Raw genomic sequence first — 23,995 nt, 5'->3', positions numbered from 1 at the left:
TACGGTGACGGTTAGCTGAGCGGGCTCCATGTTTGCCGTGGTATGGCGCCTGCACAAGTAACTCAAGAAAAAAGGTGCAAAACGATTGTCTGCCCTTGCTTTTACGGAGGGAGGGAGGGAACGGGGGCCTGACGATATGTACCCAGAACCACCCATGACAATGTTTTAGCCCCATCAGGCACTGGGATTTCTACCCAGAATTCAAATGGGTGGTGGAAACTGCGGGAAGTGTGAGATAGCTACCCACAGTGCAAAGCTCCGGAAGTCGACTGTTGCCTCGGTACTGTGGACACAGTCTGCCGACTACATGCACTTAGAGCATTTGTGTGGGGACACACACACTTGACTGTATAAAAACGCTTTCTACAAAACCGACTTCTATAAATTCGACCTAATTTCGTAGTGTAGACATACCCTTATTAAGCAAACTACATATTCTGCACTACCTTCGATTTCCAAGTTGTTAATGAGAGCCCCAAGTTCAGCATATTTTAGTGACGTAATTTGAAGTGATGAAAGCATGAATCACAATAGCAATGTCTGTATCCAAAGATGTGGTTTCAATTTTTAGGAGACATAGAGAAGAAAAAGCACTGTCCTGGTCAGGGTGGCCACATGACTGTTTAACAGCAGAAGAGGATCAAACAGGACCACCAGCTTGTGAACTTTAGTAACAAATGGCGGATAAACACACTAAGTTAAAGGACAGCATATTTTTCAGTCACTTCCTTCATCCAACCAGTGTCATTTCAATCTTGTCCAGACTCAATTTCAGTCAGCTAACCATCATCCATTCCCCAATAGCTAGTACACATTGGAAAGTCATTCAGGAGCCCTGCCACAGTCAGATGAAACAGAGATGAGAGCAAAAAGCATAATGAAAACACTTCAGCTCATGGCCTCTTGATTATGCCTCTTAAGGGCCAATTATATACAAAAGGCAGGGAGAGAGGGAGTCTTACAGAACTCCATGTGATAGATTCTTGATGCAGAAAAGTAATTGCCCCAAACTACCTTCTGGGATGTCTCTAAGAGGTAAAAACCCAGGCTGGTCTACACTAGAAAGTTAGATCCATTGTTGCTCAAGGATATGAAAAATTGACACCTCTGAGTGATGCAGTTAAGCTGACCTAAATGCCAAAGATGCTAATGCTAGATTGATGAAAGAATTCTCTCAGGAGGTAGATTTACTACAGTGATCGGAGGGGTTCTCCTGCTGCTGTAATAAGTGTCTACGCTGAAATGCTACAATCGTGCAGCTACAGTGCTGCACCTGTGCTGCTGTAGCGTTTAAAGTGTAGACATAGTTTAAAGCTACTGAAAGACTGCCCCCTTTCAGAGCAGATCAGCATCATTTCATGACAACTGGTATTGCACACAGTGGCCAGATTTACCAATATGAGTACAGACACATGATCTACAATGTTGAGAGCAGAGGATAGGTTACCAAACCAACTAGGGCAGTCTTGGGGAAATACTCAGGCCTGTATCCACTTTGGAAATCTGAGGAATCTAGATGCTTGACCAGCTCTAGCAAGGACACACACAAGTGATTCCAACTGTTTTTCAGTCATTCAATGGCCAGCACTGCAGAGATGTAGCACAGTCCTGAGCTTAGGTAAATGGTAAAACTTTCTGTTTTTTAATCTAGTTGACTTGCTTTTCATTGTTAGTCTGACTGCACCCACTGGGCTTAAAGCAGCACAGACCCAATGATCCAATGGCAAATTTACATGTATTTGAGCAGATAATGATCTCTACCTAACTGTGATTGATTTCAGGAAAAATAAAGTCAAGCCTCTTATTGCATTAGGAAGAGAAAGAAGAATGGCCAGTTTCTGCTAGCTGTACAAGATCAACTGAAGTGAGACTTTAGAACATATAACAGCTGCTGCTGCTATAATTTGTGAAATGGGAAAGTTTCCATCCATGTAACATCCTTTAAGAAACTTCACATTCAGGAGATTAGAGAATATGGAAAGACTAATTTGATTTATGTGTGAAGTATGGTAAAAACACAGAGGGATGAAAATGTTTCAGCAAAATAGAGGGAATGTGTGTCATTCTGTACCTTGGGGGAGTGTCTTGGAACCCCCATATTCCTCATTTTCATATAATCATGATCTTACATATAAAAGCATACTTGTAAGGTATCAGGGGGAAGGTTATGATCTGCTGAAAGTCATTTCTCTATCCATATATGTGTATCATTAATGCATATGAAGTTAGAGAATTGTGTTGTATGGTGGTCACTAAAACGTGCTGTAAATTGGGGAATCAATTTACAATATTAATATCAATCAAATATTAGCTCCCCAGAGGCAACAGCAAAGAAAGTAACCAACACCAGATCAGGGTATCAATCAACCCATCAACAATCATTGTCCAGCAAGGGAGCTAGAATGCAATGACTCACCTGCATGAGGGCACACCAGGGGAATTTCTCAACTTTGCCTGGAGACTCATCAATGCACCCAGACACGCCTGGACTTGTGTTTTCCAAGCACATAGACTGAGGGTATAAAACAGAGAGAGTGGCCACGTGCTGGGCCCTTCTCCTGCCCTCACCTATGCTGCAAGCACCTAAGACACTGAGAAGAAGACAAGACTCCAACAGAGGAGATTGGCCAAGGTTTAAGGAACAAACCTGTATATTAATGGCTGCAATACCCAATGGGGTGAGAAAAAAATCTAGCTGCTGCCCCGTCTAATAGGGTTGAGAGTTTAGACTGCATGCTTATATTTTATTTCTTTTGGTAACTAACTCTGACTTTTTACCTATCACTTAATATCACTTAAAATCCATCTTTTATAGTCAATAAATTTGTTTAACTGTTTATCTTTACCAGTGAGTTTGTCTGTAGTGTGTGGTAAATCTGCTCAGGTTTGACAAGGCTGGTGTATAAACACTTTCCATTGTGGAAGTAGTGAACCAATTAATAAATCTTCATTGCCCATCTTGAGCAGTGCAAGATGGTATATTCCTCTGGTATGGTGCTGGGAGCTGGGGGGATTTGGCTCTGGTGCCTTTCTCTGGGTGATTCATGAGTGGATCTGGAAGCATTCATGCAATCTAGCTGGTGTCGGGCTCCACATGCTGTTGTGCTGAGTGATCAGCACACCAAGGGGGGTTTGCTGTTGGTCCCACAGTCCCAGGCTACACCTCTAGAGGTTCCTGTTACAGAATGTTTACCAGTGATGTGTCTGAGCATATGTCTGGATTTTGACCATTTCTAAAAGGTCAGGTTCACGGTGACAGTAGAAAGATCATAATTGTGAAATATGGACCAAAGTTGGATTTGGAAAGATACCCAAAAGTGCAGAGAATTTAATTTGGGCCCATCTTTTTTTGGCAATGCTGCCAGTAATAATAAGCAGCAGCTACTTAGTGCTTTTTTATCATCTCTGTTTTACTGATGTTCTTGTTATGCCTTCACTCTTTGTCTATCTCAAACAGTACCTGCTATAAAGATATACTAACTCTGTTTACTGGAAATTACTTAGAAATTCCCCACTTGCATCAGTAGGTTTATGTTCTCTTGAATGATCAGCTGTTCTAAGTTGTCATCTTGCCTTCACTGCTGAACTCTATGTAAATTGTCTCCTTGGACAGACAACCAATAAATAGCAGTATTATACATTATTTGATCAAATACACACTTATTGAAACTCAGAAAAATCTGTATTTTTACAAAGTGAATGAGTACAAACATGCCGGCTCTACATACATGTCTACTACAGAGAATAAATGAGGCCTTCAGTTTTGTCTCATATTCACCATTACTGCCATATTCCTCAGAACATGTGGTATTTGGCCTCACTAGGTTTCTTGGAACTGCTTATGTTTTTCTTCTTCCTAATTCTTTTCACATCTTCACTGACTCCTGAGATAGGCTTGTGGGCCCAAGAAACCACCCATGACTTTTCTAAGATGCCAAACTTGCCTATCATGCACTATTTCATATTTCTTTCCATTTAAAAATAGGCGAGCAACTGACTGATCTTAATCAAGAACTAATTTATTATATAGATCTTAGAATACAAAAGCTTAATGTCAACAATTTTGCTTCTGAAGTTCAAGTGTGAAATGGAAGCAAAAAAATGCCACAGGTTTTTCAACAACCCTATATTTTCATATGCCAGCATGGAAGATGCCTCATATTGTGTCAAAAGATCATGCAAGAGAAATTAACACGAACAGCCAAGACAGAAACATCCTCTCCTTCCAGATACATTTGGGTAGAATAGATTGATAAATATTATTTGCCTGAAGAGACACTTTCACTAGCATTGGTCTGATGATGAAAATGTGAAAGTTAACTTATACAATAGCAGTGTAAGTGGGTAAGGAAAAAGCAACCATATTTAAATAAGGAAATGAACAATTGGCAAAAAAGTCTATAAATTATGACTTGAAAGACAACTCCCCCGCCCCAAACCACCAACCAACCAACCCACCCCCTCTTAAAAATAACAAAGCCCCCCAAAAACATTTGCATAAAAATGGTCCTGAATTACAGACATAAAATATAAAAGATGTCAATTATACAGCATGCCCATTCTTTAGGATTTTAATTATAACACGTTGATTTAATATTAATATTAAAATACGATATACCAACCATCGCTGACGCTAAACACCCAGGAAAGCACAAGAAGATAAAAGAGATATTAGAAATAGTATAAAGAAATATAAACATGTTTTAGAGTTTTTTTGGCCTAAACCATTGATTTATGCTAGCATTCTTTATAGGATGATATCACTTGCATTATGCAATCAAATTCAAACTCCTTTGTTGGAGAATTATTTAAACAATGCTGTGGAAATTCCACAGTAGAACTGTTCTAGCTAGGTTTTCCTGATGCTGAACCTCTGAGTGATATTTTTCATGTCTTATTAACTTTAGCTTTGACCTTATTCTATGCAAGTATTAGTACTAGTGCTAGTCAGAAACTTGAATTCCCAGTCCACAGTAAATTTCAAAATGAAATAGTTGTTCCAAAATGGAACGATAAAAGAAATTTCAACATTTCCCATCAAGGGGAATTCCAAAGTTTCATTGTAACCTTTTCTAAACATTTCCAAGTCTCCCCGAGCTGCCCGTTACTTGGGAGCCTCCAGCTGCTGAGGAACCTGGGCTACCAAGAAGCCAGGCAGGTAAGATGGCAGAAAACTAGGCAGGCACTATCATGGAATTATCATGGAAACTTGCCTAGTTTTGCTTAGAATTTTGTCAAAATCAGGATGGTCTTGCAGAGCATTTTTATTTCAACTAAACATCATTTTCTGACAGAAAATATCAAATGATGTCAGAACATTTCCAGCCAGCAATAATTAGTACACTTAAGTGCCAAATGCATTCTTTCTGAAGACACTGAGAACATTCAAGATTGCCTCAGGGAGTCAAATGTTCAACTCTGATTGAAGGTAAGAGGGATCCATCCACAAAGATCAAAGTTCATTTTTCTTTGTATAGTAAAGAACAAATCTTTAACAGGCTATATAACAGAAAGACAGCTATATGATGTATACTTTACCCTTATTAGGTAAGTGTTCATGTGCTAATGGAAACCATTTATTGAAATGGTAAATAAGTAATTACCTGCATCTCATCTAGTTTGGACTGAATGTCTGGAGGGAAATCTCCTGCTCCACAGCTAAAAGGGTCAAATGGTTCTGCTCCAAAAAGGTCTCTCTCTAGAATGAAAAAAAACATTAAGTCAAGAGTTAGTGACATAAGGAAGGAGTAGCATGGTGCATGGTAAACATGTCTCCCTACAAAATATCCTGAACAACATTTCCAGTCATCCATTTTGTGAACAGCAATATTTAAATATAAACTTGGAAGCTAGTCTGATTTAGCTTATTTTCCTCCCTTTCTAAGAATGCTACCAAGCTGACGTTTTCACTTCTCTCTTGCATTTTTTTAGGAATGTTCAGTAATTATCATATCATAGCCTAGCTGAAGGAAGTTCAGGCCTTACCCCTGGTCTCTGTGAAGTAAGTCCTAATGGCATAGTCCTGCAATTATTGTGTGTGGGAGTTTCACAAATGAAAAAAGGTGCAGAAGTGGGCACCAAGCATTTGTCTTTATTTTATTTATTTATTTATTTAATCTATGGCAGAAATAGAGTCTTGAAAACTATCCAGTCTTCAGGTCACCTGTTTGTTGCTTCTTGCAATGAGGTCAGAGGGTTTGGATAAAGACAAATGGCCCCCTCTGTACACAGCCGGTAAGGCCTTGACTTGTGACACAGTTATTTTAGATACAGCTTAATGGAAAGTATTAATGGAAATAACTATTAGCCCACAGGCATTTTAGTTTACTCTTACATAAGATTAACAATCAAAAAACAAAAAGTAGTGGACCATGAATGATCAGTTATCATAGATGTCCAAAGAACCTGGATCTGAAAAGGAGCAATACATCTGTACACCTCTTTCTGTCAGTGCCTTACAGCAACTTCTCACTATTCATTTTTTCTTCCTAACTAGTCTTTGTTTTTCTTAATTGTGTCACTGTCTATTTTTAAGGTCCAGTCAAGATCCAATATCTTCAATATCACTCTACTGTATTAGCTCAGTATTCTATTAATCTTATTTCATCCGATTTGTAGCCCAGTTCATTTATTTTTTCTCTCCCATCAGGTACAGATGTTTTTTTCTCCATAAAATGAGTGCCATGTAAATATGCTATTCCTATCCAGACTGGAAGCCAGCTAAACTGGTTTTGATAACCATTTTGCTAACACAGTTTAAACACATTGTTTGCATCACTTGCAAAATTAGGTATCTACATCTGCATGGTTGCCAAAAGGAAGTTCAAACTATATCTTACCTTTTATCCACCAGATCTGCTAACCATGCTATCCAATTATAAAGTGTATTAATTTATGAGTAAAGAGGGCAATTGATACGTGTAATACTACTAAATTTATGTTCTAGCCCAAAATATGACCTGCAACATTAGAGTCAAGAGGTGGGAGTCAGCAATCAATTACGTTACACTGAAAAACAAACTACAAAGTATTTTCTAAATCAAGAGACTGCATGTTACAGTATTACAGTTCATGCAATCAATGTTGAAAGAAATTGCACAGGATAGATATAGAATATAGAATATTAATATAGTAATTCTGAAATCTTTATAGAACAGTATGTCTAGAGAGCCGTAACTTCCAGGGCAATTCTGTGTTTGTGTGTGCAAGTGTGTATGATTCTCAGAAAATCACAGCTTGAAGTCTTGGCTCCACTTAAGTCAATGGCAAAACTCTCTTGATTTCAGGATTTCACCAATAGGCTTGCCAGGCCATTATTGAACAAGACTGTTCCTTGAAGTTTTATCCTGTATGTCCATTGCAATGGAGCATGGATTTTAAACTAACAATTCAGTATTATTACATAAGTTTTAAGATATTCTGATTTTAAAATAAAGGATATTAGAGTTCTCATAATGTCTCATTACAAGCAACTTAAATTATCATGTGCCACAACATATTTAGCTAAAATGACTACTTTTGCATTTTTTCCATTACAGGGTCATGACTTTCCCCCTTTTTTTTGTCAATATTTGTTGTTTCAAATGGATTTTAAGAGGCTATTTTAATGTTTCTGTCATACTTAACATTAAAGTACTGAAGCAAACTAGAATTTGATGGTTAACCAGAACCTCACAAACTGTGGTTACATTATAATCCACGTGGTTATATGATGTGGCCTCAAACCTTAAGACCATATCCTGGCCCATGGTACAGCTCCTTTATGCCACCAGAAAGCTGTCCATTGTAGGCAGATACAGACCATCATGGTATAGCAGAATCCTTGGCTAGCATAGAGCTGATGTAACTGGCTTCTGCACCTGTGGCTTTCTGTACAACAAAGAGGATTTATCTGGGGTGCACAGAAGACATATGGCTGGAGTACTCTTCAGTTCTGACGATCCCCAGCTGGTAGCCAGCATACGTTGAGCAGCTGAGGGATGCTCTAACTGACAATGAGCGCAGAACCATCATTCTTCTGTAATGTTCAGGAGATTATGTATATTCATTACTATAGATATGAGTTATTCTCATTTTTATTTATTACTTCCATTTCATAATACCAAGAAGATTATACTTTTCAGTGTGACTATTACCCTTGGCAGATAGCTGAAGGCAGTCAGTTTTTGATACCATGCCTTACCAAATACCTAAGGCATACATCAGTGAAATAAAAAACCCATGGCTTTTGCATTTCTTAGGGCTGAAATATAACTTCACATTATTATTAAAAGGAAGTTTCTGAACATTTGACTGATAGGGAATATTTTCAGTTATTCTGGAATATTTCTCATTTGGGCCCAAACCTGCAAGAAGCAGTTCTGCTCAAGTTAATGGAATTACTCACATGCATAAGGGTAGCAGGTTACAGGGTTTGATCAGTAATTTCTCCTTTCAGGTGAGGGAATGGTTTGTTTCTACTGTTATTGATTTTATATTAACTTTATCCTTCAAAATAAGCATAGAAAAACTTATTCTAGATGAGGTAAACGATGCGATACATCAGTTTAATTAATGTTCAAAATTAATTTTATAGATACATATCCAGTGCCATATCGAGTAAATTTTCCAATGCAAATTATGTCTGAACACATTCAGTTTCTAAATACCTGTTTTAGGTTGGGTTTGATCAAATACTAATCTTTGAAGAGGGCTGAAAATTGCTCTTGTACTTTCACAATCTCTTTGCTGTACTTAAAAATAACATTTATTTTTCATGACATGTTTGTGAGTGGATGTAATACTCCGAGTTATGAGAGAAACAGACAACGCTGCCTAGAGCTAACACAGTGCCAGGCAGGTGTTTTGCAAGCTTCCCCACACATTTTTCTTCATACAGCCTTGTTCTGAGCAGCCATATTATTGTCACTGTTCTTCTGAACAGAGCCTGACAGCTGTGTGGTAACTTTGGGCTAGGTAGCAACATTTAGGCACAGCTGCACCCTCACCAGGGGATCACCGCAGGCTTGTCTCTCAGAGTTCTTCACCCTGCATAAGGAGTGAACCACTACACCCCTTTAAGGGATGCAGCTTCCCTGTGTGACCATCCCGCTCTGTGAGAAGCCCCTCTGGTCTAAAGAAGTGGAAGACAACATTTCAGTTTGAATGTGCGGCACTTGCCCTGTATGAAATGCAGCCTAACAGCAGGTTAAAAATCAGCAGATACTTAACAAGGAAACTAGTTTTTTGTTACAAAAACGACTATATTACACATATGCATTACACCTAGAGAGAGAAAGGTATAAAAGCAATTTTCAAAACAGGATTTAGAAATACTACACCTGTCAGTTGTGTTATCTCCATGACTGAGAACAGTCCCTCAATGAGAGTTACCATTGTAATAATATAGTATTTCCTATCCTGATTATGCAGATTAGGATAGAGGTAACACAGATCCTTTTTGACTATCTATGACATGACAAAGCAGGTGATATTCAAATTTGTTGTAAGATAACTTAAAACATGAGAATTTCTTACATGGAAATTCCTTTTTGCCACTATATAAATCCATTATACACCTACACCTTGAATACTGTGTGCAGTTCTAGTCACCACATGTCAAATGGATACATTAGAATTGGAAAAAAAGTACAGAGAACAGGAACAAAAATGACAGCTTCCATATGAGGAGAGAATTAAAAAGACTGGTACTGCTTGGCCTGGAGAAGAGACCACTGAGTGTAGATATGATCAAGGTCTGTAAAATCATGAATGGTCTGGAGAAAAAGTGTTATTTACCCCTTAACATAAAACAAAAACCAGGGTCACCCAACAAAATTAACAGGCTTCAGGTTTAAAACAAGCAAAAGGAAGTACTTCTTCACACTCTGTGTAACTCATTGCCAGCGGTTTTCTGAAGGCCAAAAGTATAACTGGGTTCTAAAAAAATTAGATACATTCAAGGAGGAGAGGTCTATCAATGACTAATAGCCAAGATGGTCAGGGCTGCAACCCCTATGCTCTGGCTGTCCCTAACCATTGTCCCCCAGCCAGAAGTGGGGACTGGATGATTGTGTGGATCACTTGATAAATTTCTCTGTTCTGTTCACTCCACCAGAGGCATCTGGTACAGGTGTCTGTCAGAGACAGGATACTCTGATCCAGTATGGCTGTTCTTATAGACATATCAGAGAGACACTTTGATGATTATTTAAAGGATTCTATATTGTTTATTGGAATTTTCACAAAGGAAGTAGCTGAACTCAGTTCTTCATTGGTAACTAAAATAAGAACTGAATAACTGATTTTTCAACCCTTGTATTTGCAATGTCTATATATTGTGGAGGTGAACTTGAAAACTTAATTTAAAATTGAGTTTCTGTGCTCATTAATCCCACTAACCAGGCTGGTGAGACCATTCTGCATTCAAATAAGTTTTAATTAACTTTTTAAATATTCCTTTTTGGCCTCGCTCTTCCTGGTTTGCTGAAGATCTTTCATAATTTCTAAGTTTGTGACAAAGCTGATAACACAATACTGCTAGAATGAGACTTGTGGTATCGGCCATACCACAGACATAAAGATTCTGGATTATTTCACAAAGTGGAAAAAAAAGCATTGGCTGGTGGAAGCACTCAGTAAACAATCTGGGTTTAACTAGCTTTGCAATTCACCTTGAAGAACCCCATCTTGCATTCTGAGCATTCCCTTTCATAGAAAATTTCTAAATTTTTGGTTTGTTTTCCTAATTGAAACAAAAATACATTTCAAAGCATTGAAATCCTTCATGAAACAGAATTGTCATTCTCCACATAGGTCTATCCCATATATAATGGGGATGGATAGAGCCAGCAATTGAGGCACCAAGAGCCTGGAAGCCGGGGATGTTGAGGAGCTCAGCTGGCATGCTGGCAGAAAACGAGTCAGGTTTTGAAGGCTATCTGTTAGGCAGGGTTCTGCTGAAATCCTGCCTAAGTTCTGGGGAAGCATCATCAAAACCGAACTGTCTCTGTGAAACATTAAATTTAAACAAATCAGTAAATTCTGAGAACAAAATGCCTCCTTAGGATTTTACTGACCAGCTCTAAAGGGAGCCATTTTTGGGCGGAATGGGATATGCTATATCTTTCACCAGGAGCCTGCCCCATGAGTAGAAGAGGAGGAAAGGTGGCTTAGAGCTTCCTTTGTATCCTTTCTTGAACTATAAAATCCCAACTTGAATATAGATTAGTCCATAACACAAGTTTATACAGATAAAAGACCCAAATCTGTCCTTTCTGTGCATCTCAAATTGCACTGAGATCAATGAGTTTTTGAGAACATAAAGAATATTGCAAGAATATCCCCTCTTACTGAAGCATACCAGGCAGTAGAAAGAGAGTTCTAGGCTATGTTTGAAAAGATTTCTACTGCCAGACTACACTTTTTCTACTGCCAGATGCTTAGGATCTGATTCTGCCAGTCTTTGGTGCTATCAAACTACACTTGCTGTCCCACTGAAATCAGTGGAGTATAGCACTATTCAGTGTCAACAAGGGTGGAAACATTAGGGCTATTATCAATTGTAAAGACACTCAGGAATACCTCAATCATTCAGTGCCTTTTGACATTTCTGGTATATGCACTCTTCTTACCCACTTTTCGGAACATTTGTCACCCTCTGAATTGAAACTGGGTATCCAGGTTATCAGTTTAATTTAAAATTACTTTATTTTCCAAAATTAATTCAAAATGGTTTATCAATAGTCAGATCAAGACTAAAATATATTTTCTCTATATTCTAGCAGAAAAACAGCTTAATCATTAGAGTAATGGAATTTACAGGCAGACTGGTGCTACTCATTGAGCAGATGTTTTTAGAGAACTATCCACGACTCCAAGATCTCTTTCTTGAATGATAACAGCTAATTTCAACCCCAACATTTTGTTGGTATAGTTGGGATGATGTTTTCCAATGTACATTACTTTCCATTTACGAACACTGAATTTCATCTGCAATTTTGTTGCCCAGTCACCCAGTTTTGTGAGATCCCTTTGTAACTCTTCACAGTCTGCTTTGGACTTAACTATCTTGAGTATTTAGTATCATCTGCAAACTTCGCCACCTTACTGGTTAGCCCTTTAGCCAGGTCATTTATGAATATGTTGAAAAGCACTGGTCCCAGTTCAGGTCCTTGGGGGACCCTGGTATTTAACTGTCTCCACTGTGAAAACTGACCATTTATTCCTACCCTTTGTTTCTAACCAGTTACTAATCCATGAGAAGAGCTTCCCTCTTATCCCATGACCCCTTACTTTGTATAAGAGCCTTTGTTGAGGGACCTTGTCAAAATATGGATTTGGTATTTCCTTTATGGATATTTATTCCTTAAGCAGTTAATGAAATCATTAACACATGCAACACCTGACCTCAATGTTAGATGTTAATTATATCAACTACTGCAGTAGTATCATCTCGTGTTCAAAACTCAGGAGTCAGTCCCCCAAAATTATGAAACTGACTTTAAAATCATGAAATTTTAAAACAAAACTAATGTTTGTTCTCATTATCTATTTTCTGTTTTTTGAGACTTTGAGGTTTCCATTTTCAAGATTTTCTTTTCAACCATGAGGGCTAGAAATATACTTCTTAAAAAAATGAAAACAGAGATTATGTTGTATGCAGAGGACTCAAAAGATGGGGCTTTAAGAAAAACACCACAGATTATAAAGCTCTGTATACAATTGCACCACTGCCGTTCAAAAGAAATACAAATACTTTCATCAACTATAAACAGCCTTTCAGTTCCCCATTAAATGGCAAGTTCTCTTGCAGTGTTTTTCTGTTAGGTTAAAGAAATTAAAAGCAGGAATGATCTTAATCTCATTTACACCACTTTTCTACACTGAGTTAACGGTTAACTTAATTGGAGTCACTCCTAATTTACACCAGCGTAACTGTGTTATGAATTAGGTACCTTTTCTGGTACCTTTGGGCCTGTTTCTACTTCCACTGAAATCAATGGACTTTTGCCACTGACCTAGATGAAACCAAGAAATGGATTTTCATGTGTACAGTAGGTGGGAAATGTGCAGTGAAACATTCTGCAAGGTCTGCAAATCAAACCGTACCTTAATGTGAGCAGGCAAAACACCAATGACTTCAGTGGACTTGGGCTGAACTGGGTACTCTACTTTATCTAGAACATTCTGGGGTCAAAATCTGAGAGCTCAGCAATCCTCAGGATAGGGCTTCTAGACCATGCCAAGCAATAAAATGCAATATTCCTCCATCAGTGCGAAATGCTGGAAACAGAATACACTACTTTCATACTGAGATTCTGAGCTTTTATCTTTGTTTCTCATGGATGACATGAAAAGTAAAATGAACACTATTACCCCAATAAACTCTGAATATTCAGTTGTGAATCCAACTCTCCATTCTATACCATCACCACTCTTTTCCCCCGACCCTCCCACCAAATGGAGGTTTTCAAAAAAATATTTATGTTACGCAGCAGCAATAAAGAAAATGTAACTGGAAGTCAAAATACTTCCTGGGTTAAGTTTTAAAAAAAAACATTCTATAAAAAGTAAGGGAGTTTTAATCCCCAACCATCAAATTGTGAATCTGATAGTTTAATCAACTAAATGAATTTATTCATTATTTAACTTGTCAGGAACTGCAAAGAATTTGGGTCAGATGGTATAAAAATGAAATGGCATTATCAGACATGTGACTAACAAAAACAGTAAATGGCTTGTCACGAAAATGTCAGTAAACCATTTTAGATGCTTTATTAAAAAACAATATAAGAAAAAATTAGGTCAGTCATTACAAAACTTACTGATCTCTGCAGATCTACTGGGTACTGGAGGAGGCTGTGTGCCATTGCGAGTAGGTGTTGATGACTGAGGGGATATGGGAGAAAAGGGAACCATATCAAAGATGTCAGTGGAGGGTGATTTAGGTGTCACACTGCCTGCCTACAATAAGGACAATAAATATTAGGGTAATATTTCACATGAAAAAATCACAATACTGTACTTTTCAGCATGCAGAAGAGCTCCAGTATCAAAAATAACAGCATGCAAAACCCAGCTCCTGACACCAAGCAAATGGCATTCACAACCAAGAGTTTATGGGACATGCTAAAACCCGAATAGCATTGTAAATTTCACATTTTCAGTAAATCTGAGATAGCCAGAAATAAATGACATTTAGACCTGAAAGAGCTGGAAAGAAACAACCCTAAATTAATAAGAATTTGAACAGAGGTATTATTCCCAAGACCCATTTAAGATAACGGGGCAACAGCAATAGGCTATATATTTGAATGTACAGAAATAGTGCCTGAAATTAAAAGATATAATTTCAATATTTTTTCTTTACTAATTTCTCCTTATATAACATGAGTATTTATTTGACAACCTATGAGAGCTGCTGTCCTCAATGCATGGAATGTATGTTGTGATAAGCAATAACCTGGACATCTAAGACACTGACAAAATGTGATATTAAAATCCAAAATAAAAAAAATTATCCTTGAATCGGGAGCAGAAAATATTTCATTATGAAAGCCCTGGATTTTTTAGCAGACTTCAACAAACACTGGATAAGTAAATAAGTTACTGGTTCCAAATTCACATTGAAATAAAAAACATGAATCACAGCTCATACAGCAGTTCTACCATCACTCCCAGGACATAGAATACAGCTCCATCAAGTCAATACAGAACAGATGCTAAAAATAGCTTAAAAATTCAGAATGACAAACCAAACTAAGGCAAAATATATACCACTGATATGGGACAGAAGTATGCAAGTTCATTTTTACTCACATTATAGAAAATAAGCTTCTGGAAATACTATAATGCCAGATGAAAAATGTACTATTTCCTAATAACTTGGCAAAATAAGTTCCAATTTGCTCAAAATGCTGACATGAAAGAGGTTGTAACCAAAGGATTAAGACAAACTGATTTAGGCAGATTATCTCAATGCTACAACCTATGTGATAAGCAGCCTTTACAGATGCTGGCTCATGGGAGTTCCACAGCCCTCTTGAGCCATGCAGCTGTAATAGGAATGTTGGAAAGGTATTTTCCTTTCTTTAGTAGTTTCTATGTAGCTCAAATTGTCCCATCACAGAGATGCAGTCACAGACAGTTCCATTCCAGAAAAGAAGGGCAGAGCTGGAGATCTGAATGTGATTCCTTAGCAGCACATTCACTCGTGTGGGATCAAGTAAAACCTTCTACCTATATAACTAGGTTATTATTATTATTATTTTTAACATAAAGTCCATATACAGGCCAGAACCAGCCTTCTCTGCTTCTTGAGACTACACAAATATTTCCCTCATCCACAGCATTCTCTCATTCAGCATCACTCCAGGAGGTGGTGGGGAAGAAGGGGATATAGAGCAGAGAAAGGCTCTGGGTAAGAAATCACAGGACGTAGAATCTTGTTTTCAGTACTTCTTCCTCTCTCACTGAGATGTTCCTCTACTCCCGAGTGTGCAGGGTTTTTTTAAAGTCTTGTTTTCTGCAAAAAGCTAACCTATTTCTTGAATATGTTGACTCTCTCAATTCTACAGACTGTGCTGCTTGGAAAGATTTTATGTATATATAATCTGTATAATATATAAAACTTGGGCTGGAGAGAATCCTAAAATATTTATTTCCTGTATATTCATCTATATAGTCGTTATTCAATAGTCTTTTGTGGTATTGTTTTCTCAAAACCACATAATTTTCAGCTCATGAATTTGGAATTCATATTTTATATACATATTATGGGATCTGGACATACTCAGCCTCTCTGAGAATTGGGCCATTTTTAGTTACATGTATTGACATGCCTAATGTAAGGGCTCCACATATAAAAATTTTGGCTTGTCTTTTTACTTCATTCTATTTAATATAAATAATTCTCATGTATGTTTGTGGTAAGATTAGAATTCAACTTCTTTTTAAAAATGATTAATTTATATGGAACTTTTCACACACACACACACACACACACACACACACTCTTGTTGACATCAAGAAGTGTTAGCACATGCACTTCAGAGAAAGCCTATGGGCCAATGGTTCTTGAGAGCATATTGTTTATGTGCAATAGACTCTTGTTAATCTGCACATGGAACTCCCATTAATATCATGGGAGTTCTGTGTGTATTTTTCAGGCTGTGTAACACAAACAGTAATTAAACAGTAATTAAAAAGTGAGCAGATCTCACATTCCTCGTGCAAACAGAACTCCCAATGATGTGAGATGGGGTTTGTCTGCATCAGGAGTATGATATCAGGCCCTGCATGTATTTATGAGCCATAGATTACCCTAGATTCACATACAGATTTCCCACTGATGTTCATGGAAGATTTTTGCATGAATTGTGGCTAGTAGATAATAACTGAGAATTTAAGTTTATAAATAGGTCTGCAGAAGCTAGATAGATATGTAAACAATATTTAAGGTCAGTCTTAAATGAGTCTTTTTGGTAAAAGCTTTTCATTCATATTTTGCTGTTCAATATTCCAATTTCTTGTCATAGTCATTGGGCATTTTGATAGCATTAATACAACTAATTTTTATTAAATTTGATAATTAGTGGTTAATTCAGAAAATAAATGTGTACTATTAAAATCTGGATGAACATGAGACGCATTTTTATTCAGTAAACACATGCAGAAAGCCATGATAATGTTTGCCAGATACAGCCAAATGTCATTTGCAAATGGAGAAAAGGTGGTGAGTATTGACAAATTGTTATGAGAAGGCAGTCAATATGCATGTTACAGATCATTTTAGACTAAAATAATTTGCAGCCTTCATTTTGCACAGAGTTCATAGAAACTATAGTAAAACAAATATAATGGCTGTTTGTTCTTCTGGCTAATCAATACTTTCTCACTTACCCAAGTTCTCTTTCTACTGAAAAAAATTAAAGCCGTCCAAATCAGACTTTTGGGACACTGTCTTGAATAATGTAAATACCTATTATTAGTGTAATTACTCTACCAAAATAGCAAACTAGTCTAAAAATATAGCACATACAGGTAAACCATTAGAATGTAAAGAAGAAGAAATGTTAAGAAGTTGGAAAAATAAGATATTATTTTAAGGATATGATGCAGGCACCATAGAACATCTCAAAAGTCTCCATATTTTAACAGTACCCAGAAAAAACCTACAATATATCTGATCTGTCCTTTAACCACTGTACAAAATGTATATTTTAATACAATCAACACACAACAGAGAACATAGGAAAATAGAAAAAAAAAGTTTTTGCACAGCAGGATTACACGAGGTCTTGGGATGCTGTATTCATTGACTGGTTTTGGAAGACCACTTTTTGAAGGTGGTGGTGTTAATAGTCCAGATGATAGTCTGGAGTCAGGAGAGCTCATAGGAGTAAGTGTAATGGAAGAGATATCTAAACAAGGAGTTGAATTCTCATTATTACACCAGAAAAAGGTGGAGGGTCTTTGAAACATATGTTGATCATTATCAGACTTTATTTGCAGCAACTGTAAAGGAATCACAGAAAGAGAAAATATTCTAAGGAATAGAAAGTAGTAATGTAAGGGAAAGAAAAAATTCACATTTTATATTTTAAAAAGTTGTTTGCAAATTGCTGTTCAACAGAACGCTAAAGAATTTTTTTGTAAATGAAAAGAGAACCTTAAAAACCCATAGTCATTAAAAGTATTCCAGTATTGGTGGGAACAAAGAAGATTCATATATTAAAAAATTAATAAAAATACAATGAATACATTTTCCTATGTGGGTACAATGGGTTGCACCCACAAAAATCTGCATGCAACAACATACCTACAAAACCCCATATTTGCACATGCAAAACAGTACTTAGGCACATAATTAGGGAGGAAAGTTGTTGTGGTTAAAGTACAGGCCAGAATCTGGTTCTCTGTCATGTTAATGTTCCATTGACCATTTCTTTTTCCCCCAACATAAAAAAATTCATATAATAAAATCATCATACAATAAAAGCCCGCTATGTAGGCAGTTTACGGGATTTGTTTTATTTTGAATCGGAAGATTGTATTGGCTTCTTTGGTTACTCAGCTATAGAATATGAAAACTATACAGTTCCTACACAGAAATATATATCCTTATGACATTTTTGGTACAACAACAACTAATGCACTTTTGAGTTGAAATGAGATGTGTTTAACTAGATAATTTAAACAGTGTCTGAGATCTTCTATCACAAAGGCTCAAATCCTCTTTCCCCTAGCACAGGTAAACAGGGTTCATGACACAGTAGAACTGCTAAAACAATCAGAAGTCCTTGTGGCACTTTAGAGACTAACAAATTTATTTGGGCATCAGCTTTTGTGGGCTAGAACCCACTTCTGTGGTTGTGCTGAGTGGGGAGCCCCTTGCACGTGAACAGTCCAGCATTCTGGGGACTTCTAGCAGAGCAATTCTTTCCAGTTGAAGAGGGGTGAAGCATGAAGGTTCTACCAATTCCCAAGTCCTTCCCACACAATGGCCAGAATAGCTACTGCAGCCTTTGAGTAGCATCACTGGGACTGGTCCTTGTATGCTCTGTGACCTGAAGAGAGGATTCCTCCCCTCCCCACCCCCAAACGCACAGTCAGCAGGGAATCATGTTTTAGATGTGGTGGGAGCTAAGAAGTGTACTTATTCTCATCACCCAAAATTCTGACAGTAAAACCTTACTTCCCCGATTTTATTTCCTTTCATTTTTAACTTGTTACTTCCTTTTGTTTCCTTTATCTATTTGAATTTTAAGGTTTAAAATAAGTTGTTTTAAAATTATCCTAGTAATGTGTTTTCGTTTATAATTCTATAGGCTTCTCATTTCAAAAACAAAACACACAAGCATTATTTGAAAAGTAAGTGGAAAGGTTTTGTTTGATTTTCCCTGCCATGTCCTGAGTTGAGGTCAAGGTTCTGTGTTTCTCATGAAAAAAATGATGGCATTATAAACAACTAAATCAGACCAGAGAGTTGCACTCCGTCTCCTGCTTTAAGTGTTTGTGATGTCATCATTCTCCCCCCTCGACCCCCTGGCCTCCAATTTGTCCACATCCTTTCTGTAGTGGGGGGCCCCAAAATTCGCTGCAGTACTCCAGATGTGGCCTCACCAGTGCCGAATAGAGGGGAATAATTATTTCCCTCGATCTGCTGGCAATACTTCTACTAATGCAGCCCAATATGCCGTTAGCCTTCTTGGCAACAAGGGCACACTGTTGACTTATATCCAGCTTCTCGTCCACTGTAAACCCTAGATCCTTTTCTGCACAACTGCCCCTTAGCCAGTCGGTCCCCAGCCTGTAGCAGTGCATGGGATTCTTCTGTCCTTAGTGCAGGACTCTGCACTTGTCCTTGCTGAATCTCATCAGATTTCTTTTAGCCAAATCCGCCTATTTGTCTAGGTCACTCTGGACCCTATCCCTAGCCTCCAGTGTATCTACCTCTCTCCTCAGCTGAGTGTCATCCTCAAACTTGCTGAGGGTGCAATCCATCCCATCATCCAGATCATTAATGAAGGCGTTGAACAAAACTGGCCCCAGGACAGACCCTGGGGCACTCCGCTTGATACCGGCTGCCAACTAGACATTGAGCCATTGATCACTACCCATTGAGCCCAACAATCTAACCAGCTTTCTACCCAACGTATAGTCCATTCATCCAATACTTGCTTTTTTAACACAATGAATAAGAGGGGGGTAACCAATGTCCAAGGTCTGCAGGATACTTCCCTCTCTGGTTGTCTCTGGGGTGGATCCTCCCTTGCCTCAGGGAGGGCCTCTTTGGGCAGCTGTGTCAGTGCCTTAAACTTCCCTGTGCTCTGCACTGCTGGAGCTGTTGGCTGCAGGTCTGCTCACCAGCTCTGCCACCCAAATAGGCTAATTCCCTGTCTTTTAATTCCTCCATCAGATGGAGCATTTGCTGCAGGTGTGGCGGGGCCGGCTGATACCAAAATAATCCCTTAACCTCATGATGCCCAGTGTGGGGTTTGTACATCACAAGGTGCTACAAATCGCCTTTAAAAAAGAGATGTGCCCAGAATATCCATGGGCACTGTCTTCTCTCTTCAGCTCATTTTGAAACTCTTAGCCAGCGCTGGTGCTGTAACAGGCATGCATTTCCAGGGGCAGATTTAAGAGTTAGAGCAAAATCAGCCAACATGCAGCACGAGACCCAAAGGTCACATCACTTTAGGCTTTTTAAAGATAAAAAGTTAAAAAAAAACCCTTAAAACAAAAATCACAAGCCTAAACAAAGTGGAATCTCACCCAAACTGTGTTGGCTCGTATGCAGCCAACTACTGGAATCTAGCACCACAGCAGCACTTTTTCTTGGCAAATTGTTCTATAATGATGTCCAGCTCCATCCTTGCTGTTTTGTCTTCCTCAGTTGCAAGGAAAGCAAGGTCACTGAGCCATGTCCATTTTCCCCTTTTGGTCAAACATCATCACGAAAACTTGTCACTATGAAACTCAAGTAGCTCTGGATTCCAAGTGACAAACTGAACACCTCTGTGCCTTCTGTAAAAAAAAAAATAATACAGCCAGAAGGACACAATTCCTGAATCAAGTCTGAAGAAAATTATGAGTATTTTCCCATGAATTTAAGAACTTCCTCTGCTGATTTTTCTAAAGTTATATTTTGAAATCGCTTGGGATGGAGGAAACCAAACAGGGTAGCTACCTCTTGAAATCCTTCAAGTTGAGATTTTAGTTCCCTGTTCTGTCTAAAACTTCAAAATATTTCCTTCAATGGTTATCTTTTGCTTCAAAGACAGAATTGGGTGCAAATTCATCATGTGCAGCATTCATGTCTCTTCCTGTGGCTTGATTGCCACCTGTTCTGAGATTCTTTTACAATTTCCTTGTACTTTTCTTCAGATCAGAATTTGCTAACCTCATTCACTGTGCTCTCAAATGTCCTGGCACAGATCAATTTTCTTCGACTGAAGGATTCCAGAGGCTGCAGCCATGAAAACAAAGATCCTATGCCACCATCACAGATTGAGGTAGAACATCCAGCCATCAAAAGACAAGTTGTTATTTGCTCTTGATGTGTGTCCTCACTGCTCCTGCATTCAGCAACAGTTTCAGCTTATAGGCATTCAATTGTATTCTGAAAATTTACTGTCATTGCTTCAATAGATTTCATCTGAGCTCCCATCTAGTCTTGCAGATTGTCTTTAAATGTAAAGATCTCCTTCATTCTTCAGAAGCCTGTTCAATTTCATATGCTGCATCTATCCTGCCAACTTCTTCAGGGGTCTGAAGCACATCATCAAGTTCCTCTTCCCTTTGCAAAACTTTACTGTTTCAAGCAAGAGTGTGAAGGTATCAATCATTTTGGACGTAATCACTTGTTTTCCCTATTGATGGTTAAAGTCTACAAACTATTTATATATTTCCTGCAAAGTTAAGAAGAAAACCTTCAGATCTGGACTGGCCTTATCTTCAGCAGCATGCACCAAAAGTAGGTAAATTTGATGTGCTGAGTAATCAATGTCTGATGCATACACTTTGTCTCCTCTGCTGACAGATATTCTCTCATTTTTTGCTCCACAAGCTCTGGCCAAACACTGGCCCCATCATATCCCTGTCCAGACATGTATTTGGGGTCTAATCCATACTTGCAGAATACAATATTAGTTAACTGGTCACACAAGGAGGCAGCATCTGCCTCACTTGCTGCTACAAAGCTTACAAAATGCTCTTTAATACCTACTTTTCCTTCAAAATGATCAGTATTAACAACAGAAGCAAAATAGTCATCAGATCAACATGGCTAATACTCGCAGCTAACAGCTTAGCTTTTTTGCAGCTATTAAATATGCATCTCCTGACTTCTGATACAAAAAGACTTAAGTTCATCGGTAACTGTCTTGCTTAAGTATTTGATTTCCCTTAGTGTCACTGATATGTTGGGCAAAAGGGATAATGAACCTTGCAAGTAGCGTAATGACGCTCAACTAAATGCCACCATTGTTGCTCTACAGCACTTCACAGTGGCCATGAAAGGGAAATTAAAATAGCTATTTTAAACTATTAAAATAGTTTTGACAGTGTAAAGCAATATTTTTAGTACTTCGTGCCATTTCCTATTATGTTCAGATGTTTGTTTATCAAAATATGCATTGATACTATGACCCTTTGTGAACTGTAGAGCTGCCACATGTGACTACATATGTTGTTTGCTCCTGTCCTGAACAGACATTGACTTTAGAGTATTCTTTCAATCACTGTTAACCATGCCGATTTTCAAGCATCTGTATCATTGAACAACGAACAAATTTGACAGTATGCATAATCTGAAAGAGATGACTATACTAGCCACTTGACATGCAATCTTCAACGTGGTGCATTTTTCATTCCTTAAAATGAAGATGAAAAATGGTGGCCTATATGACAAAAAGGAAACTGTCCATATGGCATATCATTCTCTGAGGACTGGTAAGGACAATCTATACAAGCATGTGCAACAGCTCAGATGATAAAACAATCTTGAAAGTGACTTATCAGATGGGAATGTCAAACCTATTTCAGCAGGAAGACTGCTTTGACCTGCTTCACTGTTGACCTGCTTATCTACAGGGATGTAGGCTTTTTGGTTTTCTATCATTTATGGAATCTTTGGCTTTGTAGCTCATCTACAGGTCATCAGCTGTGCTTGTTTCAAACAAAGTTTCTCTGGAAATATCATCCGCTACTACAACAGGTGCAACTTCAATGGTGCTTCTCAAATTGTGTTCCTGACTTAAACCTTGACGCAATGACAGATTCATGCTTGTTGAACTGAGATGCAGTTCTTGACTTTCTACTTCAGATTGCAGTTTACATAAAGTTTACAAAATGATAGTGCCTGCTGCTTAGCATCTTTGGAAACAGTTTATAACAAAATCTCCTTTTCTTTTCATTTGCTGAAACCAGACTTTTATTTGTATTTATGGTTGTCATTGTCAGGTATCTTCCACTATGAGAATAACTACATTGGAAATATAGGCCTAAAGAAAGTGTATTTTTGTGCTGCTTAATTTGTCCTTCAGTTGTGAAGGTATCCCTTCAAAAATGTTGACTTTCTGTGTGCAGAGAGAGAGAGAGAGAGAGAACTAAAGTGAGGCTGGCTGGGGAGAATCCTGAGCAGGCAGACACATACTTCTCAGGTTTCAGAGTAGCAGCCGTGTTAGTCTGAATCTGCAAAAAGAAAAGGAGTACTTGTGGCACCCACAAGTACTCCTTTTCTTTTTACGTACTTCTCAGTGTCCCAGAGCAAGAGGAGGATAGGGAGTCTATGGAAATAAAGTTTATTTTCAACAGCAACCTGTTCATTATTGGAACTTGCCCAGGGGCTGTGACCCCTGTAGGATAGGGGTAGGAAACTTCTGCTATCACCAGCCACTCTTGGGCATGCTTAAATGCTGTGTAATTTTGTAAAGGCATTGCAGGACATGTGGTTGTAGGTTCCTGTAAAAATGGGGGCTGGTGGCCAGGGGCAGTGTTAGACACATGCAACTGATGCAACTGTATCAGCCCTGAAGCAGTGAGGGGGGCCCTGGCAATGGTGCCTGACTCAGTTACTTGTGAGGGAGGGGCCTCAGAATTGGGTGGGGGGCAGACAACACTTGCAGAGGAATAGCAGGTTCAGTTGCTTAGGCGTTCGTGCACTTGTAGGGCTCCTGCAGTTCCAGGGCTGCTCAGCTGCCCAACATATACCCAGCTCAGCTTCTGCCATTGTTTGTGGCCTTCTGGAACCTCTAAAAAGAGCAATGTACTGGTCCCCACTGCCCACATTTGAATTTGCCCAAGGAGGGACCTGCAATGGCAGAGCCTCCATTTTGGTCAAAGGCTCTTCCCTCCCATTGCCTGGGAAAATTCAAATGCTGGCAGCAGGAACCAACGTGCTGCTCCTCCTAGAGGCTCTGAGTGTAGCTCTGGTGGCAGCATCAGCAGCAGTAGTTTGTGGCTCTGGCTCCCGCAACAGCAGTTTTGGCTTTGGCAGAAACAATGGTGA

At 38.5% G+C, this 23,995-nt stretch overlaps 1 protein-coding gene across 8 annotated transcripts in view; it reads right to left on the bottom strand.

The window, feature by feature from the left end:
- Positions 1–23,995, bottom strand: part of GULP1 (GULP PTB domain containing engulfment adaptor 1) — a 289,955-nt gene that overhangs the window by 11,506 nt on the left and 254,454 nt on the right. For 4 of the 8 annotated variants that reach the window (XM_043505462.1, XM_043505459.1, XM_043505460.1 and 1 more), the window contains 3 exons: positions 17,272–17,496; positions 13,806–13,944; positions 5,604–5,698 (listed from right to left, as the gene is read on the bottom strand). In XM_043505462.1, the coding sequence (XP_043361397.1) occupies positions 5,604–5,698; positions 13,806–13,944; positions 17,272–17,496 (459 nt within the window). Of the gene's footprint in view, positions 1–4,622; positions 4,634–5,603; positions 5,699–13,805; positions 13,945–17,271; positions 17,497–23,995 lie in introns of all 8 variants that reach the window. The other 4 variants (XM_038422769.2, XM_038422763.2, XM_038422762.2 and 1 more) reach the window with 2 other exon arrangements.

Source organism: Dermochelys coriacea, chromosome 11, assembly GCF_009764565.3.
Source record: "Dermochelys coriacea isolate rDerCor1 chromosome 11, rDerCor1.pri.v4, whole genome shotgun sequence".
In the NCBI taxonomy this organism is placed as follows: domain Eukaryota; kingdom Metazoa; phylum Chordata; order Testudines; family Dermochelyidae; genus Dermochelys; species Dermochelys coriacea.
This window is presented reverse-complemented; position numbering and strand designations above follow the sequence as displayed.